At 44.5% G+C, this 19,497-nt stretch overlaps 1 protein-coding gene across 1 annotated transcript in view; it reads left to right on the forward strand.

The window, feature by feature from the left end:
- Window positions 1–2,269: 2,269 nt before the first annotated feature.
- Window positions 2,270–19,497, forward strand: part of PEPD (peptidase D) — a 191,230-nt gene continuing 174,002 nt past the window's right edge. The window contains exons 1-2 of the mRNA XM_081963645.1: window positions 2,270–2,421; window positions 11,244–11,427. Of these exons, the coding sequence (XP_081819771.1) occupies window positions 2,405–2,421; window positions 11,244–11,427 (201 nt within the window). The 5' untranslated portion in view covers window positions 2,270–2,404. The remainder of the gene's footprint in view (window positions 2,422–11,243; window positions 11,428–19,497) is intronic.

Genomic DNA, 19,497 nt, shown 5'->3' on the forward strand with positions numbered 1-19,497 from the left:
AGGAAGGAAGGAAGGAAGGAAGGAAGGAAAGCTTTCGTGGTTTCAAATAGTAACTCTACACGGTAAAGCATCTCTAAAATCATTAGCGTTTCTGTGAAGACAAATATTTTATTTATTTATTTATTTATTTATTAATCAAATTTATATGACTGTCCATGTCACGGGAAGTGACTCTAAGCGAGAGTCCAGCAATCCAATAAAACAATAAATGTAAAGCAATGCCTAAACCTATGTATAATAATTATCAGAATGTTAAAAACATAAATCCAGAAGTAAGCAAGAAGAGAAAATAGGGAAGGGAAGTTAATAATAAGGGAGCCACTTCACGAGACCACTAGGGCTGCTGGCATAACCAGGTTTTGAGAAATCTTCGAAAGCGCAGAAGTAATACGAGGCTGATCTCATCTCTGGAGGGAAAAAAAACCCCACAAGGGAGGTGCCAGAGCAGAAAGAGACACCCCCCCACACACAAAGGGTCCACGAAATGTAGCTCCTTCTCCTCCTCCCTCCTCCTTCTTCTTCTGCCATATCTGTCATTGGTAGTTGGCGATCATGTTGGCGATCCTATTTTTATCAACAGCCACACGAAAAAGCGCTGCTGAATATTGTCCAAACCAGCTCCTTTGATTTTGAAGCCACAATGTTTTTCTTTTTCTGCCTGGACCTCATTTGCCTTCAATCTTTCCATGGTGGATTAAGTGAAGGATGCCACATTTTTCTGGGTGTTGCATCACATGTTCAAAATATTCTGACTTTCACTTTTTAATGGTTTTGATGATCTCCCTTGGCTTTCCCAGGCGGCTTATCACTTATCTCCTTAGACAATGGAATCCCACAACGTGCCCATTCTGTTGGATCTAGTCGGGTGGACAGATAACATTGGGAAGAGCAAATCCTAACCACCCCAGGATACAGCCTGGTAAAGGTCCGTGGTCCATAGGGAACCGGGCTGCACAAATGAGAGGTGAGAGTGTGCAAGAGTGTTCCTCTTGGCCTACACTCCAAATCTTATTCACTCATCACTCCCAGGAATCTCTTCTTGCTCCATGAGGCAGCATAGCATGACTTAGGATGAACGGAACTCATTAGAAAAGTAAAAATGGAAAAATAAAAAACCAGATTAATAATAAACACTATACTTCCATTTCAGGGGGTCCAAAATATGATGCATAAAATCAAGATGGTGGCTATAACTGCCAAAGCTTCCATCTTGACTTTAAATATTTATTCTTTATTTTTCCCCTTATTATTGGTTAGCACTTTCTGCATAAAGTTACTTAAATCAGAACAGAAGTTGGGATATGTCAAGTGACAATGTGAGTTTGACCCCCCTGGGTGTCCTGCTTAAGCAGGGGGCTGGACTAGAAGATCTCTAATTCTGTTGTTCTGTTCTAGGAATTGAGCCACTTTTTTTTTTTTTGCTATTCTGGTGAGGTTTGGACACAATATTTCAAATATGGCCTTTTCAGTAAAGTATAAAGCAGTGCTAACACTTCAGTCTAGGACTGCAATTTTAAATGCGCAATAGTATAATTTTATAATACTGCTAAAGACTGTTATTTAAAGTGCAAAGGAGTCCTGTGGAATGGGGGCGGGGAGAGGATGTCACAAGTCTGACTACATAAAACAAATAAAATAATAAAATAATAAATAAAATAAATAAAATAAATAAAATAAATAATAAAATAAATAAAATAAATAAAATAAATAAAATAAATAAAATAAATAAAATAAATAAAATAAATAAAATAAATAAAATAAATAAAATAAATAAAATAAATAAAATGATAAAATAAATAAAATAAATAAAATAAATAAAATGATAAAATGATAAAATAAATAAAATAAATAAAATAAAATAAATAAAATAAATAAAATAAATAAAATAAATAAAATAAATAAAATAAATAAAATAAATAAAATAAATAAAATAAATAAAATAAATAAATAAAATAAATAAAATAAAAATAAATAAATAAAATCATTCATTTATTCATTCATTCCTGCTTAGGAAGGATGGAAGGAAGGGACGGTCGAGGCGTCCCAAGGCTGGATGGACAGCGGTCTTTCGCCCCCTCAGCCACGGTTCAGACGGCCGGACTTCAACTCCCAGAATTCTTCTCGCAGCAATCCGGCTGGAGAATCCTGGGAGTTGGAGTCTCCGGCGCTCTAAGAGAGAGAGAGAGAGAGAGAGAGAGAGAGAGAGAGAGAGAGAGAGAGAGAGAGAGAGAGAGAGAGAGAGAGAGACCGCCCCCTCCCTCCCCGCTTCCTCCGGGACAGCGCCCCCCCCCGCCCCCCAATTTGCGCGCGCAGGCCGGGCGCGCCTCCGGGCGGGGCCGCCCCTTTCCTACGCGGCGCCGGGGCTTCGCGGCCTCAGCTGCCAAGCGGGCCTCCCGGGAGCATCATGGCTGAGTCCCTGCGGTAAGGCGAGGCAGGGAGACGCGGGGCTTGCGAGGCGCCTGGTCGGGAGAGCTGATGGGTCTGCGGGTCGTTGGGCTGTTGCTTGGTTTGGCGTGGGGGTCTTGGCCCCTTTGAAGGCCGGCGCTGGAGGGGTTTTCCTTTCTGGGGAGGGGGGGGTCGCAGCTCCCGCCTCGCCCTCGGCTGGAAGGAGAGCTTCTTCCCCGCCCCAGGTAGATGCACCGGTAGTCCTCGTCTTACGGCCACAAGGGAACCCAGAATGCCTGTTGCTAAGTGAGGGATTGGAGTGGGTTTCGCCCCATTTTACGACCTCTCTTGCCACGGTTGTTAAGTGAATCGTTTGTTAAATTAGTCACACTGTTGTCTGTGGAGATTCTCCGTCATCCAGGTTGCCCCAAGGGGCTTTTTTTTTTCTTCCAAGAGGCGACTGGACTTTCTGGTTTTTTTCTTTGAAGACCTTTCGCTTCTCCTCCAAGAAGGTTCTTCAGCTCTGACTGGATGGTGGGGAAGAGCGGAAGAAGCTTCTTGGGTGAGAAGCGAAATGTCTTCAAAGAAAAAACCAGAAAGTCCAGGTGCCTCTTGAAAAAAGCACCTTTCGGATAGTCACACTGTTGTTAAGGGAATCTGGCCTTCCATGGTCTTCGCTGGTCAGAAGGTCTGAAAAGGGGATCACCTTGGACACTGCAACCGTCATAAATGTGAATCAGTTGTCAGGCATCCGAATGTAAATCATGCTGCAGTGGCCATAAAGTGTGAAACATGACCATAAGTCACTTTTTCCCGTGCGGTTGTAACTTTGAATAGTCACTAAGTGAACTGTTGTTAGTCGAGGACAACCTGTAACCTGGTTGTTAAGTGAATCTGGCTTCCCCATGGACTTTACTTGTCAGAAGGTCGCAAAAAGTGACCACGTGGGACACTGCAACCGTCATAAATGTGAATCAATCGTCAGGCATCCGAATAGAAATCATGTGACCATGGGGATGCTGCTAGTGGTCATAAAGTATGAAACATGGCCATAAGTCACTTTTTTCAGTGTTTTGCAGTGCACTTGGGTGATCCCTCCCCATGTCCTCTGAACGCACTTTATGAAAACTCTTCTATGGGTTCAGAAAGGGCCTCTTGCTATATATAATTAAGGCTTACATTTTCTTACCTTAAATCCACTTAGAGAGCCCCTAACTATCCGAGCATAATTGCTTCCATGGGAAATTTGGGGCGTGTGTTTTATAAAATGTTGGTGAACAAGTTTTGAATGGGAGTGTTTCAGGGTTCAGCCCTTTCCCCCTTACCTAGAGATATAAGAAGTACGCCGGGAGATGGGGTTGACGTGTAACCTTGACTGTAAAGACGGTGTGTGTGTGTGTGAGAATCAAGAAATATAGCCTATTGATCCGCTAGATTCAATAATCCTATGGATGATAGAAAGTCCCAGAAGAAAGAGATATGAACCCAAGTTTTCAGCTAGGATGATTTCAAAATTTGCCAGAAATAGTTGTAATCCTGCTGAGCCGTTGCTAACTGTCATGTATGTTTTTTTTGCAAAATATGCACTTGTATGGATTCATTTAAAACAGGAAAAATGAAACTCTTGGAAATGAGGAAATGTACACAGGTGTTCCTGGAAAGTGACAGTGAAGTTGTGAAGCATGTATGTGGTTAGAAGAACAGTGTAAAAGATAGGGTTCAAGATCAGCTCGGGGCCCTTTGATTTATAGCAGTCCTTGTAGGACAGGGGTGTCCAAACTTGGGAACTTTAAGACTTGTGGACTTCAACTCCTAGAATTCCCCAGCCAGCCATGCATGGCTGGCTGGGGAATTCTAGGAGTTGAAGTCCACAAGTCTTAAAGTTCCCAAGTTTGGACACCCCTGTTGTAGGACTTGCTATTGCTCATGGGCCCCCTGCAATGACTTATTAATGCAAGCATATTACTGCTATTATATCTTTTATATCTATTCATTTCTAATGTTCCAAATTATTAGAAACAATAAAAATTCTGATCTTAAAGTAAGAATTATTGCTTGTGTTGTTGCCTTTGTTTCCTATTGGAATTTTCCTATGACAAGGTGCTTCCTTCCTGTCAGAACTCTCCATATCAATATAGTTGAATGTGTTTTGAACTGGGCCGATTCTGCAGTGGGGGGAAAGCAGAACCGTAGGTCAATGTTTTAAAGGCCCTTCAAAACTCCTGGAACAGTCCCTGAGGTTCCCTGCTTAGAAAATCAGAGCAAAAATAGCCATTAATGGGTAGGTAGTAGATACCTATGACCCCCTGAAAAGGAAAGAAAGCTGAGGCAGAGGTCTGTGGGATGAGAAATTGTTGCGTTTCCACTTGTGAGTGATAGGCTGAGTATGTACACGCTCTGTGCACTATTGATTGCGAGTAAGGGATAAATCTCTGTCATTTAGGCTTATCCTTCAGGGTAGCACACCCATTACCCTTTGTGTTGTTTTTTGTGCAACGTGACAGCTGATGTACACACGCACAATTACACTTGGCTACCTGCACAGCGCTTGTCTCTTTGATTCTCTTACTGGTACTGAAGACTTTTGTCTTTCTCCTCTGATCTGGACCATGGCAAGATCCTACAGCTCAGCCAGCACAATTCCGATCCGGCTTTTCCTGCTCTCCTCCCTCCTTGATTTACTCAAGAAAGTTGCAAAATTGTGCTGGGTGTCCCAGGCTTCTGGTGGTACTTCTCTGGCTTCTATGCCATCTCGATGGGCAGCCTGCAAAACTCCTTATGGTTACCGCCACGCTGCAGTGTGTTTTCCTGCAATTTTGAGGCTGGATATTTATGAAAATGCCCTGATTACTCTCATGGTCACGTGATCAGTGTTCAGACACTTGGCCACTAAAATCCTAAGGCTGCAGCATCCTGAGGTCACACGTTTCCCTTTGGTGACCTTCTGACAAGCCAGTTTCATGGGGAAGCCAGATTCACTTCACAGCCATGTTAGTAACTTAACAACTGCAGTGATTCACCTAAAACTGAGGCAAGAAAGGTTGTAAAATGGGGCAAAATTCATTTAATAACTGTCCTGCTTAGCCACAGAAATGTTGGGCTCAATTGTGGTTGTTGGTCAAGGACTATCTGTACTTTTCAAGATTTAAGAAACAAATGGTTTTTTTTGGATGCCAAGTAGGCAGGGTGTTGTTTTTTTAAATTGTACTCTATAAAAGATGTTCCCTCTCTTTGAACTGAATTCTTTAGCTTCCCATGCAGAACCCAGGGTCCTTATCAGCATGTTAGCATCACTGACCTCAACACTCCTGAAAGATTTCCAGGTGGTCTGTTCCATATAGTGGCAGAAATGCATCTTATACCCACATGTAGGATTTACAAAGTCAGAGCGAACACCTAAAATATTCCATGACACTGCTTTGAAGTCAATCAGCATAATTTTACGTCTTCTTATTAAAGCAATCTCTGTTAGTTGAAGTCCAATCTATGACAAGACTCATCTATTTGCTAATGGTATGTTTGCCTAACCATGTTTGGTTAAGCTGCACTGGTTTAGGCTTGTACGTTGCTACAAACCCTATGTCAGGCATGCCTCCATCAATAACCAAGAAAGAAAACTCCCAACTCCATTGTTCGTGGAATTAAAATACTTTTACTGGTTATGAAAAGATAGCAGCGAAAGTAAAGCAAGATCTGACCTAGGAAGGCGCGGACAAGTACATATCAAATGATAACCCAGCCCCCTCCCTCCAACGACCCCACCCCAGTGTCCAATCTGCAACTCCCTTAGGTGTCATGTGGGATGCATCTCCAAGAGGCATCATCGTGTTGGTATGCAGGACGGTTGGCCTTGACTAGGTCCAAACATCGGCCAATAGCATGCGCAGAAGATGGTGAGAAGAAAACTCCCTTTTCCATATCACCTCCTGTGCCATTTATTCCCATCCCAAACACCATGCCCCCACCCTCCCCGTTTCTATGGCAGCCCATAGCAAGTAAGCGAAGCAGAGGCTGACACCCTAGTTTACAAAAGACAGAATCTGTAAGAGCCGGTGTAAGGATAGTGATGATGGTGTTGGGATCCCCAGTTAGGATTGGGCCTGCTGGGGTCTTCTAGACCAGTGATGGCAAACCTTTTCGGCACCGAGTGCCCAAACAGGAACACGTGTGCATGCATGTGCATGTGCATATGCATGCGCCGGAAACTGGAAGACCAGCTTGCTGGGGTGCTCATGCCTGTTGTTTGGCCATTTTCTTTGCCGTTTTCTGGGGCATTTTTGGCCCCCAAAAAGGCCCCAAAACGACCTGAAAATGGCCTGGAAAATGATCTGTTTTGGGGGGCATTTGGGGGCTGTTTTCAGGCCATTTTCCGGCTCTCCAGTGCCCGCGAAGACCAGCTGGTGACGGTGCGCATGCCCACAGAGAGGGCTCTGCATGCCACCTCTGGGTAGGTTCGCCATCGTAGTTCTAGAACTCTCATCCACCACAGAAGCTCTCGCGATTACTTCTCACCCAACAGGTAGTGTTGTCAAGTGGAGAAGATGCTGGATGAAGAGTGGGGAGACTCAGGTCCTATTTCCTCTCAGCCTGATGAGGCCTAAACATTAGAAAGCCCTTACAAAACCTTTTCTGTCCTTGGGAATAAAGATGGCTTCTGGGAAGTGAGTTGCTTCTCCTTCGAGGCTCACACTGTGATATCGGTGTAGGAATCCCTTTGGCCCCACCAAGTTTGGGGGAGAAAGAGGAGCATAGCTCATGTTCTTGCCTTCTGCCACCCAGGAAGCACTCCAGCGTCTTCTATTTCTGATTCTTGTTATGAGGTAAAAATATATAGAGATTCTCAGCCATCCAGGTCATGGTTGTCCCAAAGGTACTTTTTTCAGGAGGCAACTGGATTTCAGTATTTTCTTTTGAAGACGTTTCGCTTCTCATCCAAGAAGCTTCTTCAGCTCTTGACAGGATCGACCCATTCCTTCCATTCACCCCACTATCCTGTCAAAGCTCAAGAAGCTGCTTGGATGAGAAGCGAAACGTCTTCAAAAGAAAATAGAAGAAAGTCCAGTTGCCTCCTGAAAAAGCACCTTTGGGACTTGCTGTGAGGTGGATGCACAAAGACCGTCTTCACACATTATGCAGAGCTGTGGTTGGCTTACCCATGATTAACTGTGTAAATCATCGTTGGCTGGATTGACCCGATGGAAGAAGCCATAACTGTGATTTATAAACAGAATGAGCAGGTTTACGCAGCCAGATTTCCTTAAGAAGAGGTGTGGTTGCAAACCCCTAAATTACCTCAGCAGCAGAAACAAGAATTGGCTGAAATTTATTTGGAGTGAGAAAAAGCATGTTGGGTGCCAGATCCCTGATAATGACCCGTCCTACCAACTGTCCAGCACTTACACTTATAGGCAGGGGTGTCCAAACTTGGGAACTTTAAGACTTGTGGACTTCAACTCCCAGAATTCCCCGGGGAATTCTGGGAGTTGAAGTCCACAAGTCTTAAAGTTCCCAAGTTTGGACACCCCTGCTTATAGGTCTTTACTTTTTACTCTACTTTATTGTCATTGTACGTATATACACAGTATACATATGCAACGAACTTCACATAACGCCCAGAGACCAGGCCCAACACACATAACAACCCCCAATACCCACCAAAAAATTCCCCACCCCTAAACCACCCAAGCACCCACGCAACGGACCAAGCAGTCCTGTCCAACAGCTCACTGATGGTGACTCTTTAGTTCATTGTTGAGTGCAATGATAGCTCTGGGACAAAAGCTATTCAGAGGACGCATAGTTTTAATTGTTCTGTATCTCCTGCCAGAAGGCAACATATTAAAATGATTGTAAGCAGGATGGGAAGAGTCTCTGAGAATGTTATGCAACTTCCTCAAACAGTGAGATGCGAACATGTCGTCTGGAGCTGGTAGCTGGAGCCCAGTGATATTCTGGCCAGTTTTAATGATTCAATGTAGAGCTTTTTTGTCCGCTGCGGAGCTGCTCCCGTGCCATGCAAGGATGCCGTATGTCAGGACACTCTCAATGGTGCTGAGATAGTAGGACAGAAGTAGATGCTGAGATAGATTTAGCATTCTCAGGAAGTACATCCTCTTCTGTGTCTTCCCCTCCCATGCCCTCTTTTATCCAGGCAAGGCAGCCTTCAGAGACATTTTACTAGACTTAAACTGGGATTCCTCTATGTAGATTGGGACTGTGAAGCCATAACTTCTGTTAATTGTGTCTTCTTTAATAAGCCATGGGCTGGCTTTCCATTGCATGCTGAACTATAAACAACTATTTTCCAAGCCAGTATGAATAAGGTAACACTGCATGCTAGGTTGAAGCCCAACAGACCCTGTTTAGTACACACTGTAAATCTGCAGGTATAGCATACAGTAAGCCATGATTCATCCTAGTTCATTGACTTAGTTCAGGGGTGTCCAAACTTGGGAACTTTAAGACTTGTGGACTTCAACTCAACCATTTTAGAGATATGCATCAGACAATGCAGGGGTGTCTGTGTATTTGCATATGTATGTATGTGTGATTCACCTCTGAAGAAAAATACAGCCTTTTCCACCTTGCTTTAAAGCAGGGGTGTCCAAACTTGAGAACTTTAAGACTTGTGGACTTCAACTCCCAGAATTCCCCAGCTGGGGAATTCTGGGAGTTGAAGTCCACAAGTCTTAAAGTTCCCAAGTTTGGACACCCCTGATTTAGTTGTATAATTCATGCAACATTGCAGGTAGCACTGGCTGGATTTTTTAAAAAATCCAGGACACTTTGCAAACTCAGCAGGATTAACAGGTTTTTTTTTTAAATGTGTTGCCGGAAACAGTATTTAAAATGTGCATTTTGGACTTCAGGAACTGAAGCTTCCTCATTGCTGCTATAAAACAAAGGTTATCTGCAGGATTGTATTCCAAGAAAGCTATATAATAATTAATACATCAGGGAGTATTCATGCTCAGATTAATGGGGTTTGGTCCTAATTTTCTCTGTTTTTCTAACAGCTCAGAATAGGAATAACAAAGCTTAAAGAGTTTACAACTGTTGTTTTCTCCAGAAGGTACTTTTGACATCGTGTACTTTTGTCCACAAGCCTTAAAGTTTCCAAGTTTAGAGACCCCTTCTTTAGTTGATAAAACGTGCTTCAGGAAACCATCCTGTAATAGATGAAAATGTAGATGTGGGATATGGTGTATTTAACTCTGAAGCCAATTAATACTGAAATCTGGGAAGGCGGCTAAAGTTTAGAAAAGTTCCTGTTTTCCTTCTTTGCCTTCTCTCCGACTTCACTGTGGGGCATGCGAGGCAAAGAAAGAAACACTTGAGTATCAATATTTTGTTACTTTAGTGTGTGTTATTGTAAGATGCAGGGAACATTGGGTGGCATACACATTTGGTGAATAAATACACACCAATTGGCCAATTTCTCTTTTATTTCTTGTAATATTATTCCACCAAATTTAGAAATACCCGTATCTGCTTTGGTGGGTTGTGGACAGGCAGTAAAAACACTGAATGGAAGGGGAGGCAGACCCTTATAATGGGGGGCCCCTCTTGACCAGCGTCCCTTGAGGGACCCTGCTAATTTTTAATTCATCACCTGCCACTTTTCATCTAAAGTCATGGATGAAAACTAACTGGAAATACAGATAGTCCTCGACTTAAAACACTTTCCTTAGTGCAGGGGTGTCCAAACTTGGGAACTTTAAGACTTGTGGACTTCAACTCCCAGAATTCCTGGCTGGGGAATTCTGGGAGTTGAAGTCCACAAGTCTTAAAGTTCCCAAGTTTGGACACCCCTGCCTTAGTGACTTAGTGGAAATTCCGACACTGAAAAATGAGCTATGACCATTTTTCATACTTATGATCAGCATCCTCGTGGTCATGTGATTTATTTACATTTGGATGCTTGACTACCGATTCACATTTATGACGGTTGAAGTGTCCCAGGGTCATAGCCTTTCAGAACCTTCTGACAAGCAAAGTCGATAGGGATGCCAGATTCGGTTAACGACCGTGTTGCTCGTTTAACAACTGCATAGATTCAGTTAACAAATGTGGCAAGAAAAGTCGTGAAAGGAGGCAAGACTCATTTAACAAACTTTTTCACTTAACATAAATTTTGTGTCAATCGTGATCATAAGTGGAGGACTACCTGTAGTTCAGTTGGTTTCCTTTTTGAATCAAATACAAGCCATAATTCAGAGTAACAGAGTTGGAAGGGACCTTGGAGGTCTTCTAGTCCAACCACTTGCTCAGATAGGAAACTATACAATTTCAGACAAATAATTATCCAGCTTAAAAGCCTCCAGTGTTGGAGGATTAACAACTTCTGGTGGCAAGTCGTTCCACTGGTTAATTGTTCTCACTGTCAGGAAATTTCTCCTTAGTTCTAGGTTGCTTCCCTCTCTCTTCCCTTGAGAGCGGCATGTGATATGATTTCAGATTCAGTTTTAAAACGGAAGTTTAAACTTGAGCATTTTTGTGAGGGGTAGGATGGCCTGGAAAAATGTATCTGTCTTGGTCCTTCTGGACTTCTGAAAGACCCTTGACAGGACTGGGTTGGATCTTGTTTTGGGGCTTTTGACTTATTCAGGGCCTGGGAGAATCGATTTTTGTAGTCGAACGCACCCAGAAAACGGCAAACCTTTCCGGGAATCATTTTTCTTCGGGGCCCTGCTTGACTTCTGCACCAGTCGCTCTGTAGGGTTGTGTGATCCAGCTGCAACATCCAGATGGGAATCCTCCCTTCGCGAGGTCCTGGTTGAAGGTGGCGTTTCTCTGCCCCTGTTTCTTCCGCGAATGTTGTCGAGTACACCAATGTTAATTTTGGTTCCTCTTTCCAGGGCAACATTTTGGCTGGGGAATGAAACCCTGAGAGTCTCGGCAGCACTTTTCGCCTTGAATAGAACCCGGTTGTGTGATCGGCTGAGAGCAAACAAGGCTGTTCCCAAAAATGCCATTGTCGTCTTGCAAGGCGGGGAACAGACCAACCGCTACTGTACCGATACAGGCATCGTTTTTCGCCAGGTGAGCTTTTGTGGCAAACATACCTTTTGTTTCTATTTTTGTAGCTCTTCTCTCTGGATTCCATAGTGGCATTTCTTGAAATTCTGGGTAGACCTCCCCCCCTCCCCACTCTCTGTCTCTGTCTCTCGCTCTCTATCGCTGTCTCTCTGCCTCTGTCTGTCTCTCTCTCTTCCTGTCTCTTTGCTTGTCTCTCACTCTCTGTCTCTGTCTGTCTCTCTCTCTCTTTGTCTCTCTCTATCTGTCTCTGTCTGTCTTTCATTCTCTCTCTCTCTCTCTCTCTCTCTTTATCTGTCTCTCTGTGTGTGTGTCTCTCTCTCTCTCTCTGTCTTTGTCTCTCTCTGTCTTTGTCTCTCTGTCTGTCTCTGTCTCTCTGTCTCTCTCTCTGTCTCTCTCTTTCTGTCTGTCTCTGTCTGTCTTTCATTCATTCTCTCTCTCTCTCTCTCTCTCTCTCTCTCTCTTTGTCTCTCTGTGTGTCTCTTTCTCTCTCTGTCTGTCTGTCTTTGTCTCTCTCTCTTTCTCTGTCTGTCTCTCTTTGTCTCTGTCTCTCTCTCTCTCTCTGTGTGTCTCTCTCTGTCTCTTTCTCTTTGTCTGTCTGTCTCTGTCTCTGTCTCACTCTTTGTGTCTGTCTCTCTGTCTCTGTCTATATGTCTCTCTCTCTGTGTGTCTCTTTTGTATTCTTAGTGACTTTCCAATCCTTGTTTATGCTCGGAAGTGCTTATTTTGAGCACCTATCCTAAAAGTGTGTGTCCTGAAAGATGTGTATAAAATGCATTAAACCAATTTTTCTTGGCATTAATAATTTAGTCTTGTAGCACTGACAGCTCATAAAATCAGTCCATGTATATTAGCTGAATCATTGCTTTGTGTGAGTGGTTTTGCCTTCTGTATACAGCAGCTTAAACCACATCTTATACAGATGGTCCTCAGGTTATGACCACAATTGACCCCCATGTTTATGTTGCTAAGTGAAACATTTGTTGACTGAGTTTGTCCTGTTTTATGACTTTTCTTGCCACAGTTTTTAAGAGAATCATTGCGTTTGTTAAATTAGTAACATGGTTGTGAAGTGAATCTGGATTCCCCATTGACTTTGCTTGCCAGAAGGTCACAAAAGGGGATCATGTGATCTTGGGACACTGCAGGATAAATAGCCTTGCGTATCATTTTAAGGAGAGTAATTTTAGTAGATTCTCACATTGCTTTGATCATTATTTTGGAATGATTATGAAGCATACACATTTAATAAAACTTCGACTTTTCAAGCCTGAAGAATTGGATTTTGCCAGATTCCTTACCAAATACTGGCAATATCAAACAAGGTTTTTGCCGTTTAAAGCCTCAGTGTAACAGCATACTGATGATCACATTAAATCATTGATCCTATTTTTGCTAGGGTCATAGATGTATATTATTATTGATGTACCATATTTTTGGGAGTATATGATGCACCTTTCCCCCCAAAAAAAGAGGGTGAATATTTGGGTACGTCTTATACACTGAATGTAGCCCCACCCACCCACCAGCCCCCACCCTTTGGCCTCTGCCTCCCAGCAATTTACCTCTTTGCAGCAAAGCGGAGGAGGGGGAGGCTTGTAGAAGCTGCAATAGGCTACAATAATCCATGCAGCCTGAAACAGCTGATGATCGGGAGAAATTGAAAATGAAACTTACTGCTTGATCTACCTGGCAAATTGCTGGGAGGCAGAGGTAGATTTTTTTTCTTGTGCTAATCAGGCTGTTTGCTGCAAGGAGGTAAGTCAATAACAATAAATGCCTATAGAATGTTCAAATTATTAGACTTATTTTTTAAAGGCGGCTTTATTATTGTTCTAGATAGCTTAATAAAATGAAGAAGTTTTTTAAAATAAATGCTTGATCTCAAGAGGCCCAGCACTATTGTATCTTTTAAATAGCAGAGAATAACTATACTTCCAGAAAGCACATCAATTTTAACAGCATCTGTACAAGTGTAGTCTGAAATGTAACACCACAAACAGTGTATATTGTCTATGCTGTTTGTTGCAAGGAGACAAATTGCGGGGAGGCAGAGGAAGATATTTTTCCCTTGTTTTCCTCCCTAAAAGCTAGGTGCGTCTTATACTTCAGAGCGTCTTATACTCCGAAAAACACAGTAGTTCATCTTCATTGATTCAGCATGGAACTGTCTATCTTTGTTGCATTTGGTAAAGATCTGCCCTTGATTCTTTCTGCCTTCATCAAGGTATATTTCAATATGTTAGTTTGGTCTGCATGCAAATTAATAAAATGTTTAGCTTTTTGCCCTTAACATGGAAGTTTTGAAACTTCTCAAGAGGATTGAAAGTCAGAGTAGAGCCAGCAGCCTTATCAGAGGAGGATGAGGAGGCGGCGTGGGAATCAAGGACAGCATCAGGGCAACCTAAGAGTTCCGAGGGGGAAGAGGGAATGGAGCTGGCAAAGAGAGAGAGAGAGAGAGAGAGAGAGAGAGAGAGAGAGAGAGAGAGAGAGAGAGAGAGAGAGAGAGAGAGAGGGAGAGCCTGGGCTGTCCGTCAGCCCTCAGATGGAGAGTCAACAGCCCCCAGGTCTGATGAGGAAGAGGAGGAACAGCTGGGTCCAGTGTCTGACGCGTGGATGCACTGGAGAGGAGAACAGTGGAAATCCATGGGCCGGTCCTGGGGAAGGAAGAGCCATTGCTGCTAGCGAAGCCCCACCCTAGCTCTGGGGATCAAAGGCAGGGGGCAGAGATGAATAGATGTGGCAGACAATGATTCATCTCCCTGCCGGACAGACTTGTTAGCCTGCAGTGAGAGAGAAACTTTTTGCTGGGGCTGCCGGCGCTCCTAATAAAGAAATCTTTGAGTTCACTTCAGAGGGTTTCTCGTGTTTGGGGAGCTGGGTCAGAGCACAAATATTCTGTCCCTGCAGCATTTTGTCAGACTTCATACAGGCTCATAGTGAACAGCCCTTTCTCTCGGATTTCCTTCCTGTTCCCCCAGTGGCAGAGAAGGAACACGGCTGTTTGGCCAAAACAAGAGGACAGAATCTTTGGAGACCCCTCAGAATGGAGAGAGTTGCAGTTTAGCAGTCAGCAGTCAGAACATGAGGACAGAAATGAGCTTGGTCCCTGCTCTTCTGTGCTTCACTGAGTGCGCAGCTGAGTCGCCTGAGTGTGCGAGAGGACGGTCCCGTCTCAGAGCCTCTGTCCTATCCGCCTTTCTAATTCATTTTAGCTAGGTTGGTAGCAGTTGTCACACTTGTAATAAGGTCTATTAAAGATGAAGGAGGTGAATTTCCATACCACACAAAGCTCATTTGACCTTTAACCTCTGTTAGTATCTTTCTACCTTAAGGTCTTCTGTGAAAGAAGCCAGGAGAGCTGGTTTTATAGTGGAGGAGATTGCGCAAAGCCTAAAAATGAGCTGATGTAGAAACCAGGATAAGCATGGTTTACGAATCCATCGACTGAACTATAGCAGTTTGTCTTGAGACCAGCCAGCAATGTACATCTGCCAATACATGGCTTCTGTAAAAATTGGCCATTGAGCTTACGCATTTGTTTGCTTGGAGACCATTGTGCTGAATGTCCATAGGGGTATTGGGTGATGGGGATATAGCAACTGGTGGAACCATCCACATGGGCATATGCTAACTCTGTGATGGCGAACCTATGGCACACGTGCCACAGGCAGCACACAGAGCCATTTCTGAGGGCAGGCGAAGCGTTGCCCTGTCAGCTCCAGTGTGCGCTGGCCAGCTGATTTTCAGCCTTGATTTTTGGCCATTCAGGAACGGATTTCTGGTTGGCGTGTTGGGCTGTTTTTGAGCGCATTGGGCTGTTCAGCAAAGCTTCCTGGAGCCTCCAGAAGGCGAAAAACCGCCTAACGGGCAACCTGGAATTCCGTTCCCGAACTTCCGGTTTGTTTTTCACTCTCCCCAGGCTCCTAGAAAGCCTCCAGAGCCTGGGAATGGCAAAAAGCAGACCTCATGGCCCCATTGGAAGTCGGAAAACGGGCTGTTTCTGGCCTCCAGAGGGGTGGGGGGGAGGCCGTTCTCACCCTCCCCAGGCTCTAAGAAAGCCGTGTGCACGTGCGTGCGACAGCTGGGGGGAGGTCATGCGTGCATGCGCAGGGGGCACAGCACGAGTGGTGGGGCCTTCAATTTTGGGGGTTGGCACGTGAGCATGCGCAATAGCGCGCACGCATGCTTTTGGCACCGGAGGCGAAAAAGGTTCGCCATCCCTGTGCTGACTAAATTTGCAAGGTTGGAGAAGGGAGGCCCAACGCAGCTCCCAGGATAAGAGTTGCTATACCGACTCCTATCCTCCCAACAATAAACGGACAGGACGTACAGGTACAGTAGACTGTAAAACCATCACTGTGTGGGGAATGTTAGGTGAATATTCAGGGCCAAAGACTCTTTGGTGCAGCTTTTGCCCCGATAAGTTTTATAGATTGATTTATATGGATTTCTCCCGTGACGGTAGTGGTAATTCAGGCCTGGCGTAATGGTTGGGCAATGGCTTTGTATGCCAGATTCATCTCCTGGTATCTCCTGGCAGGACTAAGAAAGAGCCGTGGCTGAGGAGTGCTCCTGGACTTTCCTCTCCTTTCTATCTTTGCTCTTTGTTCTTTTCACTGGATCTGCGGAGGCTTTATCAGTCCAAGGTCTCCTGCTCTCACTTGTGCTAATAGCGTCCAAAGTCCAGTATTGCAGGACCGCTGAGCCTCCCCCTCTTGTTTTTAGCCATGGGAAGGGACTGCTGCTCTCCTTCCTTCCTTTCCCTTGGAAAAATCCACAGCCTGTTGCTCTCCCAGGGGACAGATGTGCTGGTATCTCCTTTCCCCCTTTTTTCCTCTTAAGAACTGACCACCTGGGCCACATCAAAAGACCTTTCTGGATTGTAGTAAAATGTATAGGTACCCAGAAAGAATTACATCTTCGTAACAAAATCCAAACTAAAAAGTATTAATAAAATTGATAAGTCTTTTTCCCAGGTCCCAATTTACAGTTTACATCCAAATTGTTTTCACTAATTAGAGTTGTTATTTCACTATTATTATCATAATGAATTATCTGTTAATGAATAAACATTTTAAAAAGAACAAGAACATTCTATAAGCATCTACAAAATCCTACTTATTAATCACCAAAGATTAACTAAGTTTTTAATTATCAGCATTCATTGTCAACCTGTGTCTATCCAGTAACAAAACACTCTTATCTCTTTAGCCAGTCGTTGCGTCAATTCTCTTATTAATTTCTTTATAGAGTTCTTAAAGACTTCTCTCCACACTTTTTTGCTCAAAAAATCTCTCAAGTAGTCTCGTTGCCCTTCAACTGGAATTGACATTAACATATCTTTGATTATCAAACATCTTTCCAAAGCTGCTTCTCCTCCTAGTTCCATCATCAAATCCATATATTGAGAAGAGGGATAGAGCTCCAAATAATCAAATTCACTTTTCCATATCTTTCCATTTTCACTCATAGGTGCTTCATTAGTAAGTTCATGTCATTTTGAAACCACATGGAGAAACTCTTGTTTCATTTTTAGGGAGAAAAGGGAAATTTGGAGGGAAACTGAAACTAACACATGGATTAGTCATTTCTGTAGCCCTATTTTTTTTAAAAAAAGCCACCCAATAGTTTATTTGGGCTTCTGTACTGCTTCAGTCAGATGATGCTGAGCAGCTTGCACCTTTGATCAAAGTATAGATGCAACAATAGAAGCCGAAACCAAAAGACTCCCATGTGCCTTCCCCCTTGATGGGGTGATTCAACCATCCACCCCGTCTCCAAAGGCTTCCAAAAGAACCAGGTCTTCAGGACTCTGGCTACTTAATTGAAAGGAGTAGTTCTTACACCTGGAAGCTAGTTCATCATGGAGAAGACTTGACATCAGGGTCCCTCAAGATGACATTCCTTTTTGTGGCAGGACCTTCAACATAAAGGATCTCATCACTTTCCATTTGGACCAGAAAGTCTTTAAAATACCTAGTCCAGGGGTGTCAAACTGGATTTCTTCAAGGGCCGGATCAGCATTGTAGTTCTCCTCTGCAGGCCGGCCGGGGAGGAAGAGGGGTTCCGGTGGGAACACGACACAGTTTGGTGCAGAAATATATATTCACATATACCAAAACTCCACATGTCAGATTTCCAAGTTTCAGAGACGTTTGGCCTCACTGATAGTCAAACACATGCTGTCAGTAAATAGCTCAGGAACAGCTTGACAAACAGTTCCAGACCATTGCATTCCCAGATTCCTTTCAGGCAGCTTTCACTGACTTAAAACTCTTGTATGTTAAATCAATCTTCCCCAATCTGTTGTGCTTCAAGAGTGTCACACAACAAGGCCAAGTCCTGCCTGGCTAACTGAGCTGTGACGTCAAGTTAGTGCATGATGGTGTAAGGCAGGGGTGTCCAAACTTGGGAAATTTAAGACTTGTGGACTTCAACTCCCAGAATTCCCCAGGCTGGCTAGGGAATTCTGGGAGTTGAAGTCCACAAGTCTAAAAGTTCCCAGGTTTGGACACCCCTGGTGTAAGGTAATTGGTGCCTTGCATGTTGATGGGCAGATCTTTACATGCACTTGCAATCATCCCAGTGTTTCCTTTTTTTGCATTCAGATAATAGCGCTTAGCAATGGCACTTAGACTTACCGTATTGTTCCATGTATAAGATGCTACTTTTTCCTGTACACCGCTTGGAGAGTCCAAGCAATGGGTTAATTCAGTCTGCTTGCCCTTAGGACTGAGGAACTATTTTTCCTTAAGCCACACCTCCTCCTGGTGTGCTCAATCCCCCAGAATTCTTCCTCAGTCAGCCCGTTTGGACGTAATTAGTTAGAGCTCTGAGCTAAATTAATCCTTTTTTTGGCTTGGACTCTCTAATTGCATTTCAATTCTATTCCCTAACATTCCCCAACCTTGTGAGACGTTTCTCTATTCATTGCTGCGACTTCTCTCCAGTAGAAATTGCATTTGAAGGCCAGGAGGTAAGCTGGAAGGTGGTGGGGGGTGCCCCTCAAGCCGATCCTCATGGGACGGCTTCGGAGGCCTGCCGCTTGTCGTTAAACGGCGCGGCTGCAGCGGCGAGGCTCCTAGGTTCCCAGGCCCCCCGTTTGTTGTTTTAAACGATGTATTTTTCGTTCCCGGCCTGCTAGAGGACCTCGGCCGCAGGGAGGAGTGGGCGATCGTCGCCATTCAAGGCGCGTTCGCTCCTCGCTCTCCCTTAGCCCCACGCTGTTGCGGCGGCCATTTTAGGCGTGAAAATAGCGCGCCCAGCCATGGCCGCCATTTTGCATCAGCCTCGTTATCAGGAGACCGCTGGAGGTGGCAGGGCCTAGCAAGGGTTTCTCGGGCTAGGATCGCCACCTTCGGGTTTTTTGTCTATTTTTGCGAGCGGCGCTGGTTCCTGTGCCATTCCAACGGTCATCATACCGGCTCAGGGAGGAGGCCTAAGTAAGCGCAGGCCAAAGCTTTTTGATAGTCATTCTCCTCCCTGCTTCTCCTGCGGAGCCTTGCACCTCGGTGCAGGCTCCAATCCTACCCCTGGGCCTCCGACTGGTATTAAGCATGGTATGATTTCTTACGTATTGATTCAATTACTGTGCATATGGCAATTTTAACGAATCTTTTCGTTTTGTTTTCCCATTGCAGCAACCAGTCTATCTCTATCTTTCTGCCTTATCATAGCCTTGCTCCATCTTGTGTGGTCATTGACTATGGATCTGCCCAGTCCTCCCGATTCCCAAGATACTAGGCTGAGTCTCTCGCAGGCCCCTAGCAAGGGTTCCTCCTCATCGGGGAGTGGGGGTGCGGGCAAGAGTGGTGGGGGTAGCTCTGGGAAACAGCGTTCCAGGACCCCTTCTGTGGCTGAGGCCAAGGATGCTGAAAGGCGCCAGCGGGCCCTTGACAAGCAATTTGAGAAGGCCAGACGCCAGGCAGACAGGGAGCAGTCCCTCTCAGGAATCCCTCCCTCCCGGGAAGAGCTCCAGATGGTCCTCGCCGAGGAGGTGGAGTCCCAGGACCTATCCCCAAATAGGTCATTTGCAGAGCCGGCTTCCCCGGCGCCCTCTTGGGCCTGTGAGCA

Source organism: Natrix helvetica (genome assembly GCF_964273705.1).
Source record: "Natrix helvetica genome assembly, chromosome: 10".
Classification (NCBI taxonomy): domain Eukaryota; kingdom Metazoa; phylum Chordata; class Lepidosauria; order Squamata; family Natricidae; genus Natrix; species Natrix helvetica.